General features: G+C 38.3%; 1 protein-coding gene and 1 pseudogene across 1 annotated transcript; both read left to right on the top strand.

Annotated features, from left to right (window-relative positions):
- On the top strand, nt 91–4,649 carry LOC109130853. The gene is made up of 10 exons (XM_019240925.1): nt 91–386; nt 470–722; nt 1,684–1,853; nt 1,982–2,106; nt 2,202–2,927; nt 3,152–3,346; nt 3,467–3,545; nt 3,714–3,864; nt 3,982–4,372; nt 4,462–4,649. Exons 1-10 carry the CDS (start codon nt 91–93, stop codon nt 4,647–4,649), a joined length of 2,574 nt encoding a protein of 857 aa, XP_019096470.1.
- LOC109130852 lies at nt 7,132–7,670 on the top strand (annotated as a pseudogene).

Here is a 20,665-nt window from a genome sequence, read left to right as displayed (position 1 = left end):
GAGATGTTGAAAAATGATGAGGGAATTTGGATTTCAGACTTGAAGGATCTCGAGGCTTTAGTGGTGAGTTACTAGAAAAGGTTGTACTCGATGCAGGATGTAGATGAAGTTGTTGAGTCTTTGCCACCTGCTGGTTATACCGCATTAACCCGAGCAAAGCAGTCTAACCTGAGTAAACCTTTTCTGCGGCTTGAAGTAGAGAAGTCGATAAAGGGAATGGGCAGGTTTAAAGCTCCTGGACCGGATGGCTTTCAACCGGTATTTTATCAGGATTGTTGGACAACTGTTGGGGATTCGGTGAGCAGTTTTGTTCTGAAGTTTTTTGAAACAAGTACTCTACCGTGTGGGACTAATGATGCATTGGTGGTTTTGATTCCTAAAGTGGTGTAAACCTGAGAGGATTTCATAGTAGATCGATCAGTTTATGCAATGTTCTGTTTAAAGTGATTACTAAGACTATGGTTCTAAGATTGAAGGAGGTGATGCCTAAGCTTATTGGACCAGCACAGTCTAGTTTCATTCCTGGAAGACTTAGTGCTGATAATATTTTTGTAGTGCAGGAAGCAGTTCATTCAGTGCGACGGAAGCAGGGTCGTAAAGGGTGGATGTTGTTGAAACTTGACTTTGAGAAAGCATATGATCGGATTAGATGGGATTTCCTTGAGGATACAGTTCATGCTGCTGGTTTCTCGTCTACTTGGATAGAGTGGATTTTGCAAAGCGTTAGAGGGCCGTCAATGACAGTTTCAACAACATGTAATAAATTTATAGGGTTATTAATTGGGAAGTACAAATATGAAACTAACCTTAAAAGGTGTAAAAAATTACATTCAATTTCCATTAGAAAAAATTAATTAAGATTAGTTAATTAATTCAATAAATATAATTAATTAAAAATAGAAAACGCTGACAGATCAAAAATAAAAAAATCTAAATCAAAAATAAAAAAATCTAGAAAAGTAAAAAAAATCTATTCAAATAAAAACTAATTTGTACTTGAAAAACAAATTAGAAAAAAGTTAACAGCTAAATTTTTTTAAAAAATACAGATAATTATTAGTAAAAAAAAATATTTTCTCTCTCTAATAAAATTATGGACGAAAATTACTAATTTTTTTAAAAAAATATATAAACCAATCATAATTTCAACTAAGATTTTATATCCAAGTAGACAATAAAATTATTTTTAATACCTAGATTTCGAAGATTTATTAAGATTTCAAATTATGATTTTACTATCATCTTTCTTTTATTTTATTTTATTTCAAAATAATTTTTTAAAATAAATATAACCATATATTTTTTTATTATATTATAATTTTTTAAATAAATGTTGACCATACTTCCAACAACCTAAACCCTCATATATTAAACCTATTAAATATAGAAAAAATCTAATAAATTTATGCCTCAGGATATATCGATGATGGTGATGCTGACTACACATGTAAACATTGTGGAGCTATTTTTTGGTATGGTGAGAGGATCAACATAAGAAGAAATGCAAAGAATCCAGTATCCACTCGCTGTTGTATGCAAGGACAAGTTGTATTGCCTCTTCTAAAAGAATCACCTGAGCTGTTGTGGTGGCTATTAACATCAGAAGACGAACTTGCAAGACATGTCAGAGAAAACATAATAGCTTACAGCATGATTTTCTCATTTACATCAATCGGTGGAAAGGTAGATCATTCTGTTAAAAAGGGACGTGGTCCGAGCATGTTTGCTTTGCAGGGTGAAAACTACCATCTCATTGGTTCTTTGAAACCAAAAAATGGTGATAAAGCAAAGTTTCAACAGCTTTATATAGTCGACACAGAAAATGAAGTGGAGAACCGTATGAATGTCATGAGGTACTTATAATTTTTCCATCCCTGCGGTTTTAAAATATTGTATGTTTGTTCAAATACAGCATGTTTGTTCTAGCTCACAGACCTGCATATATCATACTAATTCTCTTATAACTATAACCAACTTTCAGCAAAGGCAATGATTCCGTGCAAGATGTTGGGAAGAAAAAATTCGGAAAAGAAGTTGTTGAAATTCTACTCAAGTTGATAATGATATCAACCCTCACGTGGAAGCATTCAGATTTGCCAGGGATAGGTTTGAGATGGAGAAAGAAGAATCTAATTTTCATATGAGAATTGTTTCTAAACGAAACACATATGGTAGACGATATAACTTACCAACAACATCAGAAGTAGCTGCCTTGAGTCCGGGAGATTTTCATGAAGATATGGATAAGCGTGACATTGTTCTCCAGAAGCAGTCAGGGAAGTTGAAAAGAATACATGAATGTCATGTAGCATACTTAGCTCTACAATATCCGTTGTTGTTTTCAAGTGGAGAGGATGGTTTCCGACTTGGTATTAAAAAGACACCTACTAAAACTTCAAAAGGCGAAGACGACAAAGGTATAAGTATCAGACAATGGTTTGCCCACAGACTTCACGAGCGGAAGAATGAGAAACATACCCTTTTTCGGTCTAAAAGGTTGTTTCAACAGTTCTTGGTTGATGGATATACTATGATTGAGTCTAATAGGCTAAGGTTTATTAAAAAAAACCAGAAGAAGTTGCAGAGTACTAATATTCAGAAAGTGAAGGAAGCATCAGTTAATGGAATCACTGATCTTAGTAATGAGGGAAAGAAGTTTGTCATTCCGCCGTCTTTCACAGGAGGTCCAAGATACATGCAGCAGATGTATTTGGATGCTATGGCTACATGTAAACATTTTAGATTCCCAGATCTTTTCATAACGTTTACATGTAATGCTAAATGGCCTGAAATTACAAGATTTTGTAATAAGCGCAAGTTGAGGGCATATGATAGACCGGATATCATCTGCAGGATTTTCAAGATGAAGCTGGATAACTTGATGGATGATTTAACTGTGAAGAACATCTTTGGTAAAACAGTTTCAGGTAATTTAACATATTTCAAATAGTATCATATATATCTTACATAATTATCAGGCAAGGTTGCTAATATAAGTTGCTCATTGGTGTAATGTTTTCTTAATTTATTACAACCATGTATACAATTGAGTTTTAGAAAAGGGGTCTTCCACATGCGCATATAATACTACGGATGGATCCAAAGTGTAAGTTTCCAACAGCTGATGATATAGATAAGATTATTACTGCAGAAATACCAGATAGAGATAAAGAGCCAAAGCTATATGAAGTTGTCAAAGACTGCATGATACATGGACAGTGTGGACACATAAACCCCAATTCACCATGTATGGTGAATGGGAGATGTTCAAAATATTATCCAAAAGCATATGCTGAAACCACAAAAGTTGATAAAGAAGGCTTCCCAGTCTACAGAAGAAGGAAAAGTAATTAATTTATAGAGAAGAATGGTTTTCAATGTGATAATAGATATGTTGTTCCATATAATAAGAAGCTATCAGTAAAGTATCATGCTCACATAAACGTGGAATGGTGCAACCAATCAGGCTCAATAAAATACTTATTCAAGTATGTTCATAAAGGTCTAGATCGTGTATCCGTCACCGTCGAGCCACATATCGCCCAGTCCGAAGAACAAAAAAAAGATGATGAAGTCCAAGACTACTTTGACTGTAGTATAAATTCTGTACCTTAAAATTATTAAAAACCTGCAGTGGTTAATTAGGCTATAATAACCAATATAAAATGCTTCCTATGCTAATATATGAGATCTTATGACATCTTTTTATGCAGATATGTCTCTGCTTGTGAAGCATTCTGGAGGTCTAACAAGTATCTCATACATTATAGGTCAACAGCTGTCCAAAAACTAAGTTTCCACGAAAAGGGGAAACAGCCAGTTTATTACAGGGAAGGTGAAACTGCAGAAGGTGTACTGAGTCGTGTAAGTGTTGATCATACAATGTTTCTTGCTTGGTTCAAACTAAATGAGCGAGATCCTGAAGCTGCAAAGCTCTTATATGAAAAAATACCCAAATTTTATATATGGTATCAAACGCAGAAATATTTTAGGAGGAGAGCACGACCAGGCTTTGCCATTGGAAGAATAAATTATGTGCCACATAACATGGAAGATGAATATCATTTGCGTGTTCTTATAAACAGCAAACGTGGACCAACTGGATTTGATGACATTAAGACTGTCAAAGGGGTAATTCACAAATCATACAGAGATGCGTGTTTTGCTTTAGGATTGCTAGATGATGACAAAGAGTATATACAAGGTCTTAAAGAAGCAAATTTTTGGTGTTCGGCCAAGTTCGTCTGCAGACTCTTTGTTATAATGCTGCTTTATGATAGCTTAGCAACTCCTGATGTTGTTTGGGAGCATAGTTGGCCTATCTTATCTGAGGATATACTTAGAAAAAGGAGAAATGCTACGAACCGACCAGGTTAGAATACTATTACCAGATTGATCATCAGGTTCCTTTTTAAAAAAAAAAAAAAATCTAATTGTCTTCTATTTTTACCGCTACTGTAGATCTGAATTTGAGTGATGATGAGATCATAAAATTTACTCTTCAAGAGATACATAGGCTGCTTAAGAGAAATGGGACTTCACTTAAACGATTTAAGACTCTACCACAACTTGATGAAGATGATCTACCTCAATTTAATCAGCTGTTATTAGATGAGCGTAAATACAACAAGGATGATTTGAGAGAATAGCATGGAAAGTGGTTGAAAATGCTAACAGAAGAACAGAAGAGAATATATGACGAGATAATAGATGTTGTGGTACATGACAAGGGTGGAGTCTTTTTCTTATATGGCCAGGAGGTACAGGTTAAATTTTTTTTGTAGCAATAAGATCTAAAGGAGATATTGTGTTGAATAGTGCATCTAGTGGTATTGCTTCTTTGTTGCTAGAAGGTGGAAGAACAACTCACTCTAGGTTTGCTATTTCTGTAAAGGTACATGAGTCCTCAACATGCAATTTTACAAGAACATCAGATCTTGGTGAATTGATAAAAGAATCTAAGCTAATTATCTGGGATGAAGCACCAATGATGAGCAAGTATTGTTTTGAAACCTTGGATAAAAGTTTCAAAGATGTACTTCTTTTGGAGGTAAAGTGATTCTTTTTGGTGGTGACTTTAGGCAAATTCTACCTGTTATAAATGGAGCTGGAAGAGAAGAAATTGTAAATGCTTTGCTTAACTCATCATCTATTTGGGATCATTGCAAAGTGTTGAGATTGACAAAGAACATGAGGCTGATGCAGGACATAAGTGTCAATGAAGCAAGGGATATTGAGGAATTTTCAAAATGGATTATTGCTCTTGGAGAAGGAAAACTTAATCTACTGATAACTCTCTAATTTACATGTTTTTAGCATCCTTTTTTGTCCATATTTTGCATTGTTCATACCTCTAACTTAGCATTTTTAGGTCATTTACTGTAGGAATTCACTTTTAGAGCATTTAGGGTGTTGCATTTCTGCATTTGCATATTTTGGATGAAAACAGGTGCTAAAGAGCCAAAAATGGGAAAAAACAAGGACAAATCGAGCATGTACCCGAAGGAACCATCGAGCTGCAAGAACAAGTCTGAACCCCAACACGATCGAGGAGGATCCAAGAGCATGAAGAGCAACCCGAAGATCCACCCGAGGAGTAACCCGACTTCACCCTCGTGTACCCCATCGAGTAGATCATCGGGCAGGTCTGGGAAGCTAGGTCAAATGGTTTCCATATATAAACCCCCTCTTCCCCTAGCTTGCAAAGGAGCACGCCGCAGACCCTCAAACCAGAGAGCGAGAGCTTCTGTGAGAGAACTGAGCGACTCAACATTTTTCTTCTTGTTTTGCATTTTTATTTTGTAGTTTTCTTAGATTTCTATCATTTACTTTCTCTACTCTACTCTATCTTTTAATACAATGTCATTTTCATTCATTTTGATTGCTTTGTTATTCGCTTCTATGTCCGAGTAGTGTAGTAAAGTTTCTAGGGATGGGATAGATGATTTTGTGTTCTTGATCGGTTAGGATGCTTTAGTTGATTGTAAATGATTGATAGATTTCCTTCTAGATTGGTGCTCTTAATGCTGTCAACAGACCGAAAGGTTGAGATTAGATCTAGGGCGTTTACAAATGCTACAGGCCGAAAGGAGTAGATAAAATGCTTGATTTAGCCAATGCTAGAGGTTTACTTAACTCTGAGTAACAAAATTAGATGAGTTTAAGTCTACTGACAATAATGAATCGTTCTTAATGCCTGCTTGTTCATATTGCTAGTGCGACAGTGTGGTAATGTGTTCAAGGTTGATTGTTGCTAGTGCGAAAGTGTGGTGACAAGGTCTTAGAGGTTCATTGTCTAGGAAATAATTGCTTGAGGCATGTAAGGCATCCGTACTGGTCTAGAACACTTAGGATTCGATTACCCCCATCCTTAGGAACTTTCGTATTTTATTTATTTGCATTTATTTCACTTACTCGACTACTTACCCGATCAGGTACACGATTACCTGTATCGAGTAATACCTCGAGCTGTTCATATCTCACTTGCATACTCGATCACCCCACTCGATCCTGTACTCGATTGCTTGCATCGAGTGCTTAGGTCGTGTGGTTTACTTGTTTATATTCTTTTACTTTGTTTATTTTAGGAATCGTTAGAACCAAAACCCTAATTGCTTGGCTTGACTTGCATTGTTCTGATCATATCTTTCCTGCTAGCAATACACAACCATTTGGATTGATAACCCTTTGTACTACAACTGCATAGGGGATTGATACCCTAGGTGAAAACCTGTCTATCATCTACCAAACGATGGAGTTACTAAAATCGATATACCAGAAGATCTTTTAATTACTGAGAGTGAAAGTCCTATAGAATCTATTATTCATTCCATTTATGGCAAGACATACGCTGAAGAGAACGATGCTTTGTTCTTTCAAGAAAGAGCTATATTGTGTCCTACAAATGATGATGTCAATTCAATCAACGAGAACATGCTTGCAACACTAAAAGGTAAGTATCAAGACCAATACTTATTCGTTACATACATGCCAAGATTTTCGGAAATTAAATTTACTCCGCTTTTCTGTTGTTTTGGTTTTGTTTGGTGGTTTGCTTATAGGTGAAGAGAGACAGTTTACCTTAGTTCTAGTTCTATTGACCCTTCCGACAAAAGCACTAAAAACAATCGAATGTATAGTCCAGATTTCTTGAATAGTATCAAGGTTTCTGGATTACCAAATCATAGTCTTAGATTTAAGATAGGTTGCCCAGTCATGTTGTTGAGAAATATAGATCCAAATGGAGGGTTGATGAATGGAACTAGGTTACAAATAACTCAGATGGCTGATCATGTTTTAGAAGCTAGGATCGTCACTGGAACTAGAATTGGTCACATTGTTCTTATTCCTAGGATCTTGTTATCAACATCAGACATTAGATTGCCTTTCAAGATGTGTCGAAGACAATTTCCTCTATCAGCTGCTTTTGCTATGACCATTAACAAAAGTCAAGGCCAGAGTTTAACCTCTGTAGGGTTGTACTTGCCAAGACCGGTTTTTCTCATGGGCAACTCTATGTGGCAATGTCTAGGGTGAAATCAAAAGCAGGTTTGAAGGTGCTTATTACCGACAACAAAGGGAAGCCACAAAAAAAAACAAAGAATGTTGTTTTCAAAGAGGTTTTCCCAAACCTCCGCTTGCTATATTTAACTTTTCTGTTTACATGTTAGTTACATCTTTTTACTTACTTCAGAACTATAACAAGGATGTTCTTTTCAGTTAAATATGTTTAAACAATTTTATTCATTATTACAGCCTTATTGTTTTATTGATCTCAGATTTCAATAAACATTCTTAAAATACAAAAAAATTTCACAGATTATAAACCAACATTTTCAGTCACAAACCATTGTAAATAATTTAATTATAAATTATATTATTACAGATTTTTTTTTTAAAAAATGTTCAGCCCGTGGTCTACCGCGGGTTAGTACCTAGTATAAAATTGATTGAGATCGTAGTTGGGGAAACAAAAAAATACGTATATAAAATAGGAAATGTGAAATAAATGTTAGGAAGATCGACACAAAACCGAATCAGAATCCACGATGATATTCCGTTCTACATTATAATATGGGAATATCATCGTCGATATTTCATATTTGTGATGGTTTAGAAAATTTAACTACAAAAAATATTACTATTGATTTAAAAAACCAAAGTCCCATATGGCCTAAAACTTTTAAGCAATTATTGAGATTCATATTATAAATAGGATCAAAATAAATCTAAATTTGAATGAACTTGAAACCTGATTCGACAATCATCGAAATTTAAAAATTTGTATCCGGTTTAATTTGTAACTTTAGTGAAACCGTTAAATTAAATAATTTATAATAAATTTAAATTTCTACATATTTATATTATAAAAAATGTCATATAACATAATGAAATTATATAATGGGACTAGCTTGGATCGATACTAATAAAAAATTAAAATGTCATTAATTTGGTGTTGCACCACATATAAATTATTATCTTACTATTTTATTAATACTATCAATATTATAATATTAAATATATAATTAATTCGATTAAATTATAATTATAGAAAAGAGAAACAAATTGTCAAATCATCGGGTACTCTGCTGTGCCCACACTAGACTGAAATGGCAAGAGGCTTCAGTTACTCACCTTCCTTTTCTTTCATTACATCATGCTCCCCTCTATGTTCAGCTGTGTCCAGAGGTGAAAAGTGATCCGAGGAGGAGACCTTTTAGATTTGAGGCAACCTGGTTAAGTCATCCTAGCTTCAAGGAGATGCTCCAGAACTCTTGGAATCGTAGTCTGTCTACTCCACAGGCACTTGATGGCTTGTGCATACAGCTGAAACGGTGGAACAAAGAAGTTTTTGGCGATGTCCAGACACGGAAAGAACAACTGTTTCAGGAGATTTAGAATGTTCAGGACTTACTCGATATAAGCCAGACAGATGATTTGTTGGCTAAGGACGATAGTTTGTTACAAGAGTTTGAGGTGGCTCTTGCACAAGAGGAACTACTTTGGTAGAGAGAAGTGGATTGCGTTTGGAGACCGTAATACGCGATACTTCCATATTTCAACAATCATTCGGAGGCGAAGGAATCAAATCGAGATGTTGAAAAATGATGAGGGAATTTGGATTTCAGACTTGAAGGATCTCGAGCCTTTAGTGGTGAGTTACTATAAAAGGCTATACTCGATGCAGGATGTGGATGAGGTTGTTGAGTCTTTGCCACCTGCTGGTTTTACCGCATTAACCCAAGCAGAGCAGTCTAACCTGAGTAAACCTTTTATGCGGCTTGAAGTAGAGAAGTCGATAAAGGGAATGGGCAAGTTTAAAGCTCCTGGACCGGATGGCTTTCAACCGGTATTGTATCAGGATTGTTGGACAACTGTTGGGGATTCGGTGAGCAGTTTTGTTCTGAAGTTTTTTGAAACAGGTACTCTACCGTGTGGGACTAATGATGCATGGGTGGTTTTGATTCCTAAAGTGGGTAAACCTGAGAGGATTTCACAGTTCAGATCGATCAGTTTATGCAATGTTCTATTTAAAGTGATTACTAAGACTATGGTTCTGCGATTGAAGGAGGTGATGCCTAAGCTTATTGGACCAGCACAGTCTAGTTTCATTCCTGGAAGACTTAGTGCTGATAATATTGTTGTAGTGCAGGAAGCAATTCACTCAATGCGACGGAAGCAGGGTCGTAAAGGGTTGATGTTGTTGAAACTTGACTTAGAGAAAGCATATGATCGGATTAGATGGGATTTCCTTGAGGATACAGTTCATGCTGCTGGTTTCTCGTCCACTTGGATAGAGTGGATTTTGCAGTGCGTTACATGGCCTTCAATGACAGTCTTGTGGAATGGAGAGAAGACTGAGCCTTTCACACCTTTGAGAGGGTTGCGCCAGGGTGATCCTCTGTCTCCTTATTTGTTTGTGCTTTGTTTGGAGAGGTTGTGTCACCAAATTGATACATCAATTGGGGCAGGTGAGTGGAAGCCAATCAGTGTCTCTCGGGGAGGACCAAAGCTCTCCCACATTTGCTTCGCAGATGATCTGGTATTGTTTGCGGAGGCTTCGGTGTCCCAGATTCGTGTTATACAAAGGGTTTTAGAGAGATTTTGTAGAGCTTCAGGACAAAAAGTAAGTTTAGAGAAGTCTAAGATCTTTTTTTCTAATAATGTCCACTGTGACTTGGAGAGATTGATTAGGGAGGAAAGTGGGATCAGCTCCACACATGATTTAGGAAAATACTTAGGTATGCATGTGTTACAGAAAATAATTAATAAAGCCACCTTTGGAAAGGTTCTTGATAGGGTGGCTACACGCTTGGCAGGATGGAAAGGTCGTATGTTGAGTTTGGCAGGTAGAATGACTTTGACCAAAGCTGTTCTGCAATCGATCCCTGTTCATACCATGAGTACCATTTCTCTACCGACGGCGTCTCTGGATGCACTTGATCGAATCTCCTGATCTTTTCTGTGGGGAGATACTGCGGAGAAGCGGAAACAACATCTACTTGCTTGGAAGACGGTCTGTTTGCCAAAACGAGATGGAGGATTGGGTATCAGCTCGGCCAAGGATATGAATAAAGCTTTGCTCGCAAAGATTGGTTGGCGGCTGCTAAATGATAAGACTGCTCTGTGGGCTAGAGTTATCCTTCCTGGTAAGGTGAATCGTAAGTATAAGGTGAAGGAGATCCATGATCTTTCCTGGCTTGTTCCTAAAAGTACTTGGTCCTCTGCTTGGCGCAGTATAACGATGGGGATAAGAGAAGTGTTGTTCCCGGGGCTAACTTGGGTTTTGGGTGATGGGGAGACAGCTCGGTTTTGGACAGATAAGTGGCTTTTTCCAACTCCGTTGAGTGAGTGTGTAACAACCCCTTTACCTTCTGGTGCTGATTTTCTACGAGTTTGTGATGTTTGGAGACAGGGGAGAGGTTGGTTGATGGCACATATTACATCGTATGTCCCGGTTGATTTAGTTTACGTCTTGCTATAATGGTTGTGGACAATGTCACAGGGGCTACAGATAGGCTGTCTTGGGGTGAGAGTTCGGATGGGAGGTTTACAGTACAGTCTGCCCATCACTTTATCACAAGAGATACTACACCATGACCGGATTTGGGGATGTTATACAGTTGTGTTTGGCATGTTGTCGCCCCAGAGAGAGTGCGACTATTCCTTTGGCTAGGTGTTCACCAAGTGCTAATGACTAATATGGAGCGATTCCGCAGGCATCTTTGTGCAAATGGAGTTTGTCAGGTATGCAAGAGTGGTGAAGAATCAATCATACATATACTGCGGGATTGTCTTGCCACGTCTGGAGTCTGGAGCAGGCTAATCCTGAGGCAGAAAAGGGTCTCCTTCTTCACGAGTTCATTGCTTGAGTGGGTTTATGAGAACTTGGGAGATGCAGATGTGATCGGAGGTTGTCCATGGTCCACAGTCTTTGCCATGGCTGTGTGGTGGGGCTGGAAATAGCGATGCGGGAATATTTTTGGGGTGAATGGAAAATATCGGGATAGGGTACGTTTTATTAAGGAGCTGGCGCATGAGGTGTATCAAGCCAGCCAGAAGATGAATACTACTGGTAGGGAGACTGGGAGGGTTGAGCGGTTAATCTCATGGATGCGACCGAGTGAGGGTTGGGGTAAAATCAACACTGATGGTGCGTCTCAAGGCAACCTGGGACTGGCCACTACGGGAGGAGTGTTATGGGACAGTTATGGATGGTGGTGTCGTGGTTTTGCACTGAATATAGGTATATGTTCAGCGCCTTTGGCAGAATTATGGGGAGTGTATTATGGTCTTGTACTGGCATGGGAGTGTCAGTTGAGCTGTGTTGAGTTGAAAGTGGACTCTGAGGTTGTTGTGGGTTTTTTAAAGACAGGGACAAGTGACTCTCACCCGCTGTCGTTCCAAGTACGCTTGTGATATGGTTTTCTTTCAAAGAACAGGACAGTTCAAATTTCGCATATGTATAGGGAGGCTAATCGTCTGGCAGATGGATTAGCAAACTATGCGTTTTTGTTATCGCTTGGTTTTCATTATTTAGATGTTTGTCCGGACACTGTTAGTTTGGTGTATTCCAAGGATTGTAATGGAACGGTAGTTTCGAGACACGTCCGTTTGTAATTCTATTTTGTTTGAATAAATTGTAGGAGACTATTGTCTCCTATGGCCTACCAAAAAATTGTTAAATCATAGTAAAACTTTTATTTCTATATTGTACTAGATTAGGACCCACCCGATGTGCGAGTTTGGAGTTTTTAAAATAAAATTAAATTTAACAAAGAATATAAAATAAATGTTTTTAGTAAGTAAATACTATGTATAAAAATAAATTGATACACGGAGTTGTCCAATCATGTTTTCTTTGAATGTCCTCGCTCGTGTGAAGTTTATGATTTATCTCCGACTATGGTCTCGTCAGAGGGTTTTCTATATGAGTTGGTGTACTCGAATTTGGATTTTGTTTTCTGCAGGGGTGCCTCTCAACAGGGTGATCCTGATCAACTTCTTCAATTACTATGGATTCTATGGGAAATTTGGAAGGCCATATATAAAAAAGTTTTTCAAGGTTTAGAGATCGAGGTGAATGTTATATATGTTCAGGCTTTGGACGATAAGTTAGCCTGGGAAGAGGTGCTCTCTTTCACGGATATCTAGGTCAGCTCCATCTCTATCTTTGGATATCTAGGTTTTTTCACCTGGTTGTGAGATTGATGGTTCTTGGAAAGCAACCAATGTGCATTCAAGATTGGGCTGGTGGTGTTGCGTTGATGAGGAGCGAACCTTGTTGTTAGGGGCCAAGTTTCTAAGACGGAGCCCTTCCCCCCTATATTCGGAGTTAGAAGCGTTGTTGTGGGTCATTGAGCAGATACGTGCTGCAGAGATCGCTGGTCAACATTTCGAGACTGATTGTGCTGAGTTACTCACTATTGTGCAGTCATTGAAGATTGGCCCTCCTTCTCCAACCTGCTCGATAAGTTTAACTTGCTGGAGTCCTTCCCACTATTCTATATCTCTTGGATCCCGCGTGCGTCAAATACGAAGACAGATTGTCTTGTACGTGCTTCACGTTCTCTTATCTCTGAAGTTTCTTTTGTAAACCCCTTCCGCCCTTCCCTCCAGCTTGGACAACTAATCGATAAATTTCCTTTTAATGTATTGTTTGGTTGAAAAAAAAGTAAATAGATACACTTTTAGTTAAAGAATATAGTTGTAGATGATTCAAAGTTATTAAAATAAAATAAAATTTAACAAAGAATATATATTTAATTATTTTCATAAGTAAAAACAATGTATAAAAATAAAGGATAAACTTTTAGTTATAGAAAATAGTTGTTTTTTTTGCTATAATACACTAATGTATATTTATTTACAAGTTTACTATATACATTACCACTAAAAGTCTATTTGTACACACAAATATATTTCATTGTTAAAATATACTCTTTAGTCTTTACTACTACCAACAAATTGTCTTTATGAACACATTAAATAACATATTATATGTCTCTTCACTTTAACATTTTTATAATTAACAAAACGCATACATTAATATTACATACTCGTATCTTATATATTACAATAGCAGTCTTTTTGAATAAATTATTTGATTGGTGAAAAAAATATGAGACGATTTTTTGTTTTGTTTTTACTTCAACAATCGTTTTCTTTTTGTAAAGGTGAATATTTACATTGTTTTATAAACAATAATTAATTATATAATTTTCATAATCATTTTTTTATCTTATATAAAAAGTAATCCTTTTTCTTGTAAAATTAGCAACTTAAAATTAAAATAAATAAACTATATTATAATTTCAAATTTTATGATGTATATATATATATAATTTTCTTATAATGATCTTTTTAAAATTTTAAAGCTTTTTAAATATTATAATTTTCTTATAATTGCATTTTAATATTTATTAAAACTGTTAGTAATTTTGTTTTACATTTAGAAGTTTACAAAAGTTTTTTCTTTAAAATATTTTAAATAAAATTAAGTTTTTTTTCTCTATTTTACTTTTATATAAAACTTTTTTATGGTAGGTTTTGAATTTTTACATTTTTATTTTTTTAGTTTTAATAAATTTAGAATTTTCATGTGTCAACATCTGAATGATACAATTGACACGTGTCACGATCTTGTTAATGAGTAATTTTGACATGAGTAACTTTGAGATCAAACTTTATATAATAAAATTTTATAATTGGTATTCGATGACATAATATTTATATAATATGACATATTTTATAAAAAAAAATATAATATTTCGTCATTAATTTTATCATTTTAGTATTTTTCAGAGAGGATAAAGTGTCATTTTAGCTCTCTCACATAAATAGATAAACAGGCAGATCAGTTTAGCCCGATATTTTGATCTCGATTATAACTCTTACCCATAGATTTTGAGATCCCATATGTTCACTGATCCCATATGTATTATTATTTACTACAGAATCACACATTTATGGAAAACGGATTTTAGTCCCGCACCATACATGGAAAGTATTCATTAAGCAGTGCGTTTTTTGTTTCACAAGACATAACAAAAATTTAAAACGGTTTTCCTTTTCTAGTTTTTCAAAAACCGTAAATCATGTATAATTATGTGATTCGTATATTTATTACAGATTATCATTTTTATTAAAACGCCCCGCTTTATTTAGTTACCATTCAAGACCTAAAAAAAGAAAACTCTGGAATTTTGGATGAAACCGAGGACTGAAGAAGAACAGAAAGATGCCAAATGTTAAATTAATACTATTGCAATCGTGAACGATGTGGAGGGGCCAACTAAGTAAATGCTCATCTGTCACGTGATTTTGATACAAATATTTAATATTTTAGTCGTTAGTCAATGTAGTTGTATATGACTCGCGAACATGTCTTTGAGAGAGACAGAGAGAGTTGAAAAATGTCTGTCTGGAACAACTGTAGTTGGTGAAATGTCTGTCTGGAACAACTTTAGTTGGTGAAGAAGAAAAAAAAAATGTGAAGGAAATACTGTTGGCGTCGTTTTTTTTAAAGATAATGTTAAATTATATTAAAAAAAATAAACGTTTTTACATCAAGTACAACTGTTTTTGATTGACTTTTATAGAAGAAAAATGAATCTAAAAATACAGAAGGTTTAAAGAAAAATTTTAGGGTTTAGTGTGTAGCCAGAATTGAAGTCCCTTGTCGTATCTTCGATCGCCTAGCCTTTGAATAGAGAAGAGCTGATTGCGTACTTGTCGATCAATCTGCTTTATCAAACAGCCAGCATTGATTGGTGCATCACCGTGTCGTCGCCTATTTTGCTCCTGCCATATAGTGTGAACCACAGCTTGAAGGATATAACAAGTAAAGAAGCCGTCAAGCCGATCAGAATGGTTTCCTGAGACAAGAGCAAGAACATCTCTCCAATCGGTGGAGTACCGATCTTTAAACACACCCTTAACAAGTGCATTCCAAACTTCTGAAACATACCTGCAGGAAAAAAAGAGATGATTTCTTGTTTCCAAGCAGTTCATGCAGAGAAGACAGTTTCCCGGAACTGCTCTGCTCCAACGTGCCATACGGTCACCAGTTGATAACCAGGCTTAGATAGCTAACCATAGACAAAATGAAAACTTAGGAGACGCATGGGTGAACCAAAGACTAGGATGCCAAGGGACCACAGGAGATGGAGAACGAATGTGGTTCCAAGTATCCGTTGTAGAGAACAATGAACGGTAGGAGTCCTATTTGCCACGCCATAGAAAGAGGTCAGTTTGCTCTGCTCTTCTCTGAAACAGGGAATGAAGAGCATCCTCGATAGAGTTCAAGGAGTCTAAGCGGTGTTGTCTCCTACGATGGGTTGACCATGCTTCGGCAACTGTTAGTTTTTGACCGATCCCCAAAGCCATGATACCTCTATCACCGATAACATCAACTAAACGTCCTAGAGGTGACCAATTATCATACCATAAAGAGGTGACCAATCAACCTTACAAAAAGTTTTTGCTAATTCCCTAAATTTAAGTAGCTTCCTCCAAATCCAAGAACCTGCACCTGCAACCTCCTTTGACAACCAGAAAGAGTCACCGTTGAGCAGATATTTGTCAATCCATTTAACCCACAGGGAGTCCCCATGTGAAATGATACGCCAAATCAATTTAAGAAAGCACACATCGTTTGCTTCTTTGAGACTACGAAGCCCAAGACCTCCCTCTGTTTTCGGCTTACAAACTATTCCCCAAGACAGTTTCGCCTTATTCGGATTCAGTTATGTTCCCGACCAAAGAAACGCTGAATATAGTTTGTCTAGTTCGCGGATGCACTCTCGGGCTAGACGGAAAAAACCTAACCAGAAATTACCGATAATCCACAAGATATAACTGATGAGATTAAACCGTCCTGCAAAAGAAAGATGTCCTGCTGTCCAAGAACTGATGCGTTTGCAAATTTTCTCTATTAACGGTGTACAATCTGATAATGTTAGACACTTGGTGACTAGAGGTAACCCCAAATACCAGACATGCAATTTACCAACCTCGAAACTGAACTGAGAAACGATACCCTGATGTGAAGAACCAGAGATACCAGCAAGATACATTGTGGATTTCTCCATGCTTATGTGAAGACCCGATCCCTTGGCGAATTCATTAAAAACGTCGACTATGTCGGTAATGGAACGCAAGTTACCATCGGAGAGCACCATGAGATCATCGACAAAACTTAAGTGAGTAATGCCAAGTTCCTTACAGTGCGGATGGTACCCGACCTGCCCTACTCTGGCTGTCTTTTCCAACATTTTAGAGAGGACATCCATGCAAATGACAAATAAGTAGGGCGATAAAGAGCAGCCTTGCCTCAAACCGCGAGAACTCTGAAAATACCCCGCTAACTCTCCGTTTAGCTGAACCGATATAACATCCGCGAACCAAAATCCCGGTTTAGGGGATTGCATCGGTCGATGCATATAGTGCATCTGTCGATGCAGGTTCAGTTTTCTGCAGTTTTTAAGTTAAACGCTGCGTTTTGGGTTAGGAAAACCCTTAAACTCGAGTTTTGTCTCATTAGGCGTGTTTAGCCGCTTTTGAGAGAAGCGAAAGAGAGAGAGAGAAGAGTTCTTGGTGTTCTTGAGTGTTCTTGCTGATTTCTTGGAGTTGGAAGCTATTTCTGTAGAGATCTGTAGCTGGGATCGTGGTAGGAGCTTCCTAGGAACGTTTGCTTCCTGTGTTTGGGTCGGTTTTCTTCTATGGCAAAGGTAAGTGCATGGCCATGGCTTATCTAAGCTAGAGGTTCTCTAATCTATGTGTTTTTTTGTGTTGTGTAGCTTGTTAGAACGTTGTTTAGGTTCGTGTGAGGCTTTCTTGTGGCTTGGGATTGAGTCTTGTGGTTGCAGGAACAAAGATCCGGCGAGAAGCTTCGGGGAAAACGATGTTCGGCATGTGCATCGATCGATGCAAGTCCGAGGACGGCGAGTGAAATCTTAGGGTTTTCGTGCTATGTCGAGTATGCGTTGGTCGATGCAATGGGAGAATCGGTCGATGCAAGTTAGCCTTGCATCGGTCGATAGATACCTTGCGTCGGTCGACGCAACCCCAACTGGTGTCGTTCGATGCATTTTGGTGTCGGTCGATGCAGAGTCCTGGTTTGTTTGTTGATTCTTGTTTGATGGTTAGAGTATCTCTATTACTTGTGTGTATAGCCCAGTAGATGGGAGGATTGCCTTACTAAGTGTTTATAAAATACTCATGCATTGCAATTTGTGTTTGTGGTGCAGGTAAAGGAAAAGTGTGATCGTGGAATCAGGGCAATGAAGAGGAGGATGTTCTAGGGACTCGATTCGTTGTTGTCTGGCATTGCTAGGTTGATAGAGTTGGGTCTTTAGAAACATTGCTAGGTTGCCGGTTTCATGTTTTCTGATGATTTGGATATTGGTTTATGGTTATATTTGATTACTGGATATTTTATTATTGGTTATTTCCGCTGTTTGAATGTGGTTGTGGTTAGGTGGCTAGTGGATATGGGATCACTAGTTGTAATTTATTATTATTATTTATTATTTATTATTTATTATTTATTATTTATTTTAAAAAAAAATGGGTCAGGTCGTTTCAGTTTGGTATCAGAGCCCTTACGGTTCTAGGTTTGGGTTCACTAGGCTTTGTGCTGTAGATGTTTGGGATTGCATGTCTTGATTGATTATGTGAGTTAGTCAATTGTGAGTGGCATGGAGTCCTAGAACATCCTCTTTGAGCCTACAGTGTGATTCCACGGTGAGTTTTGGTTTTTGTGTTTTTGTATTATGTTAAGATTGCTTGTTAGCCTCTGTTCTTGGAAGTGCAGTGGCTAAAGGTGTTTGAGTTGTTGGTCGTGGACGGGGACGTGGTCGTGGTCATGGTCGGGTGGGTCCCGAGGCCAGCGAGTGTGTGGTCCAGAGTTCCACGAGGAGGTACGTCAGATGGTCGCAAGCGTATCCGGAGGGACCAGAGAGGGTTAGCCGGTGAGCGTGCCAGGGGTGATGGGAACCCAGGTGTGGGGTTAAAGCAGGTGGAGCCCAGGGTCAAGATGATCGCTTGGCGGATCTGTTGGCGTACTGTCGTAGCGGTTACCGAGAGGGGTACCAATGCAGGCTCCAGTTGTGCCGCATGTGGCGGGGTACAGCCGAGGGCTGCGGATGTTGAGGACTTTCCATGTTATGTTAGGAGGATGGAGCAGTGGTAGATGACCGGTGCGAGATTCTTCGCGAGAGGTATCGAGCCTAGAAAGGTGGATATATCGACATATGTAGTTTGAGCAGATATTTCTCTGTTTGGTGGGTAATCCAGTTGGTTATTAGAAGTTGTGTGGGTAGGTGTAACATTGTAATGTTATACTCGTACCACAGGAAGTACCTTTTGTCGAAAGATGTACCACGGGCTATCGTACCACTGGAAGTACCTTTTGTCGAAAGATCGTTGCTCCTGAAGGGATGGTAGATTTCCCAGAATACCGATAGCTCGAGGGGTTGTGGGCTCCGAGAGTAGCAGAGGGGATGATGTTCTCCTGAGGGGATGATTAGTTCCCCTGATACCTAGATCTTAAGGATTATGGTCCAAGAGTGAGACGATATAACTCGAAGACGGTGGTATGAGAGTGAGATCGGTATGGCTCGAAGGTTGCGACCTAGGGGTGGAATAGTTGGGAGCAAGCTATGCCTAAGACGTGAGTATAAACATAACGACTGAAGGTAGATCTCGAGAGAGTGATGGTTGTTTAATCTTGGGTTTTGGATGTGTTGACCAGTGGGTCAGGGTTTAATGACTGGAGCGGTCACGAATGTGTGGCTGTTACGCCAAGATTGTGCGGCCGGTGGTGCTGGAGTCCTAGGAAGGGGAGTTGCAGCAGGTATGAGCTGGGAAAGACATGTTTGCCAGATACATAAGTTCACGAGAAGCCTTCATGGTAGGATAAACTAATCGTTGCGACGATGTTGGATTAAGTCCATTGTAGATGGACAAGGTTGCTAGATTCAAGGTTTTGGTAAGCTTGTTGGAGGGAATAAGTCAAGTGGTTTGAGTTAGCGGCCTGCAAAGCATTTGATGCGGTGAATCAGAATATGCGAACGTATGGTACTTGTTTGTATTATTACGCTCGTATTGATGATTTGCTGTGGAGAATTGCCAAGCGGAAAAGCTATTTTTGGAATAAGCTATCTTGTGGAAGTTTCCTTAAGAGACAAGTTACTAGAGGCTCTTGGACAGGCAAGAGGGGTTGATATTCGGGTGGTGGTGAGTTGATGTCGACATACTGGATTATTAGCCTGGCAGAGCTGAAGAAGCAGCTAGAAGATTTTTTGAGTATGGGATTCATCCGTCCTAGTGTATCACCGTGGGGAGCGCCGGTGTTATTTGCCAAGAAGAAAGATGGGAATTTTCGGTTGTGTATTGATTATCGGGGTTTGAACCGGGTCATTGTGAAGAAAAAGTACCCTCTTCCTAGGATCGATGAGTTGTTGGATCAGTTGAGAGGTGCTACTTGGTTCTCCAAGATAGATCTGGCGTCGGGTTATCATCAGATTCCGATAGATGAGGCAGATGTGAGGAAGACTGCATTCAGGACAAGATACGGACATTATGAGTTTGTGGTGATGCCTTTCGGGTTGACTAACGCACCAGCAACGTTTATGAGATTGATGAACAGTGTGTGTCAGGAGTTTCTGGATGTATCTGTCATCATTTTCATCGACGATATCCTGGTTTATTCTAAGAGTCTTGAGGAGCATGCAGTGCATGTGAGGATAGTTCTGGAGAAACTGCGAGAGCAGAAGTTGTTTGCTAAGTTGAGCAAGTGCAGTTTTTGGCAGCGTGAGATGGGTTTTCTGGGTCATATTGTGTCTGCAGATGGAGTTTCTATAGATCCAGAAAAGATTCAGGCTATCAGAGATTGGCCTAGACCGCAGAATGCCACAGAGATCAGGAGTTTTCAAGGATTGGCAGGTTACTACAGGAGATTTGTGCAGGGGTTTGCGAGCAGAGCACGTCCTATGACTAAGTTGACCGGGAAGGATGTTCCTTTTGTTTGGTCACAGGAGTGTGAGGAGGGCTTTGCAAGCCTGAAGGAGATGTTGACTACTGCGCCAGTGTTAGCTTTGCCTGAGCAGGGAGAACCCTATGTGGTTTATACAGATGCATCTAGAGTTGGTTTGGGGTGTGT

The sequence above is a fragment of the Camelina sativa genome, chromosome 19 (assembly GCF_000633955.1).
Source record: "Camelina sativa cultivar DH55 chromosome 19, Cs, whole genome shotgun sequence".
Lineage (NCBI taxonomy): Eukaryota > Viridiplantae > Streptophyta > Magnoliopsida > Brassicales > Brassicaceae > Camelina > Camelina sativa.
This window is presented reverse-complemented; position numbering and strand designations above follow the sequence as displayed.

Excerpts from the sequence above, each read along its gene's own strand:
- LOC109130853 (XM_019240925.1), top strand. The coding sequence starts at position 91 with ATGCAGGATGTAGATGAAGTTGTTGAGTCTTTGCCACCTGCTGGTTAT. Across the intron at positions 3,865-3,981 it reads CAGAAGGTGTACTGAGTCGT|AAATATTTTAGGAGGAGAGC; the intron begins GTAAGTGTTGAT and ends TATCAAACGCAG. Across the intron at positions 4,373-4,461 it reads AAATGCTACGAACCGACCAG|ATCTGAATTTGAGTGATGAT; the intron begins GTTAGAATACTA and ends CCGCTACTGTAG.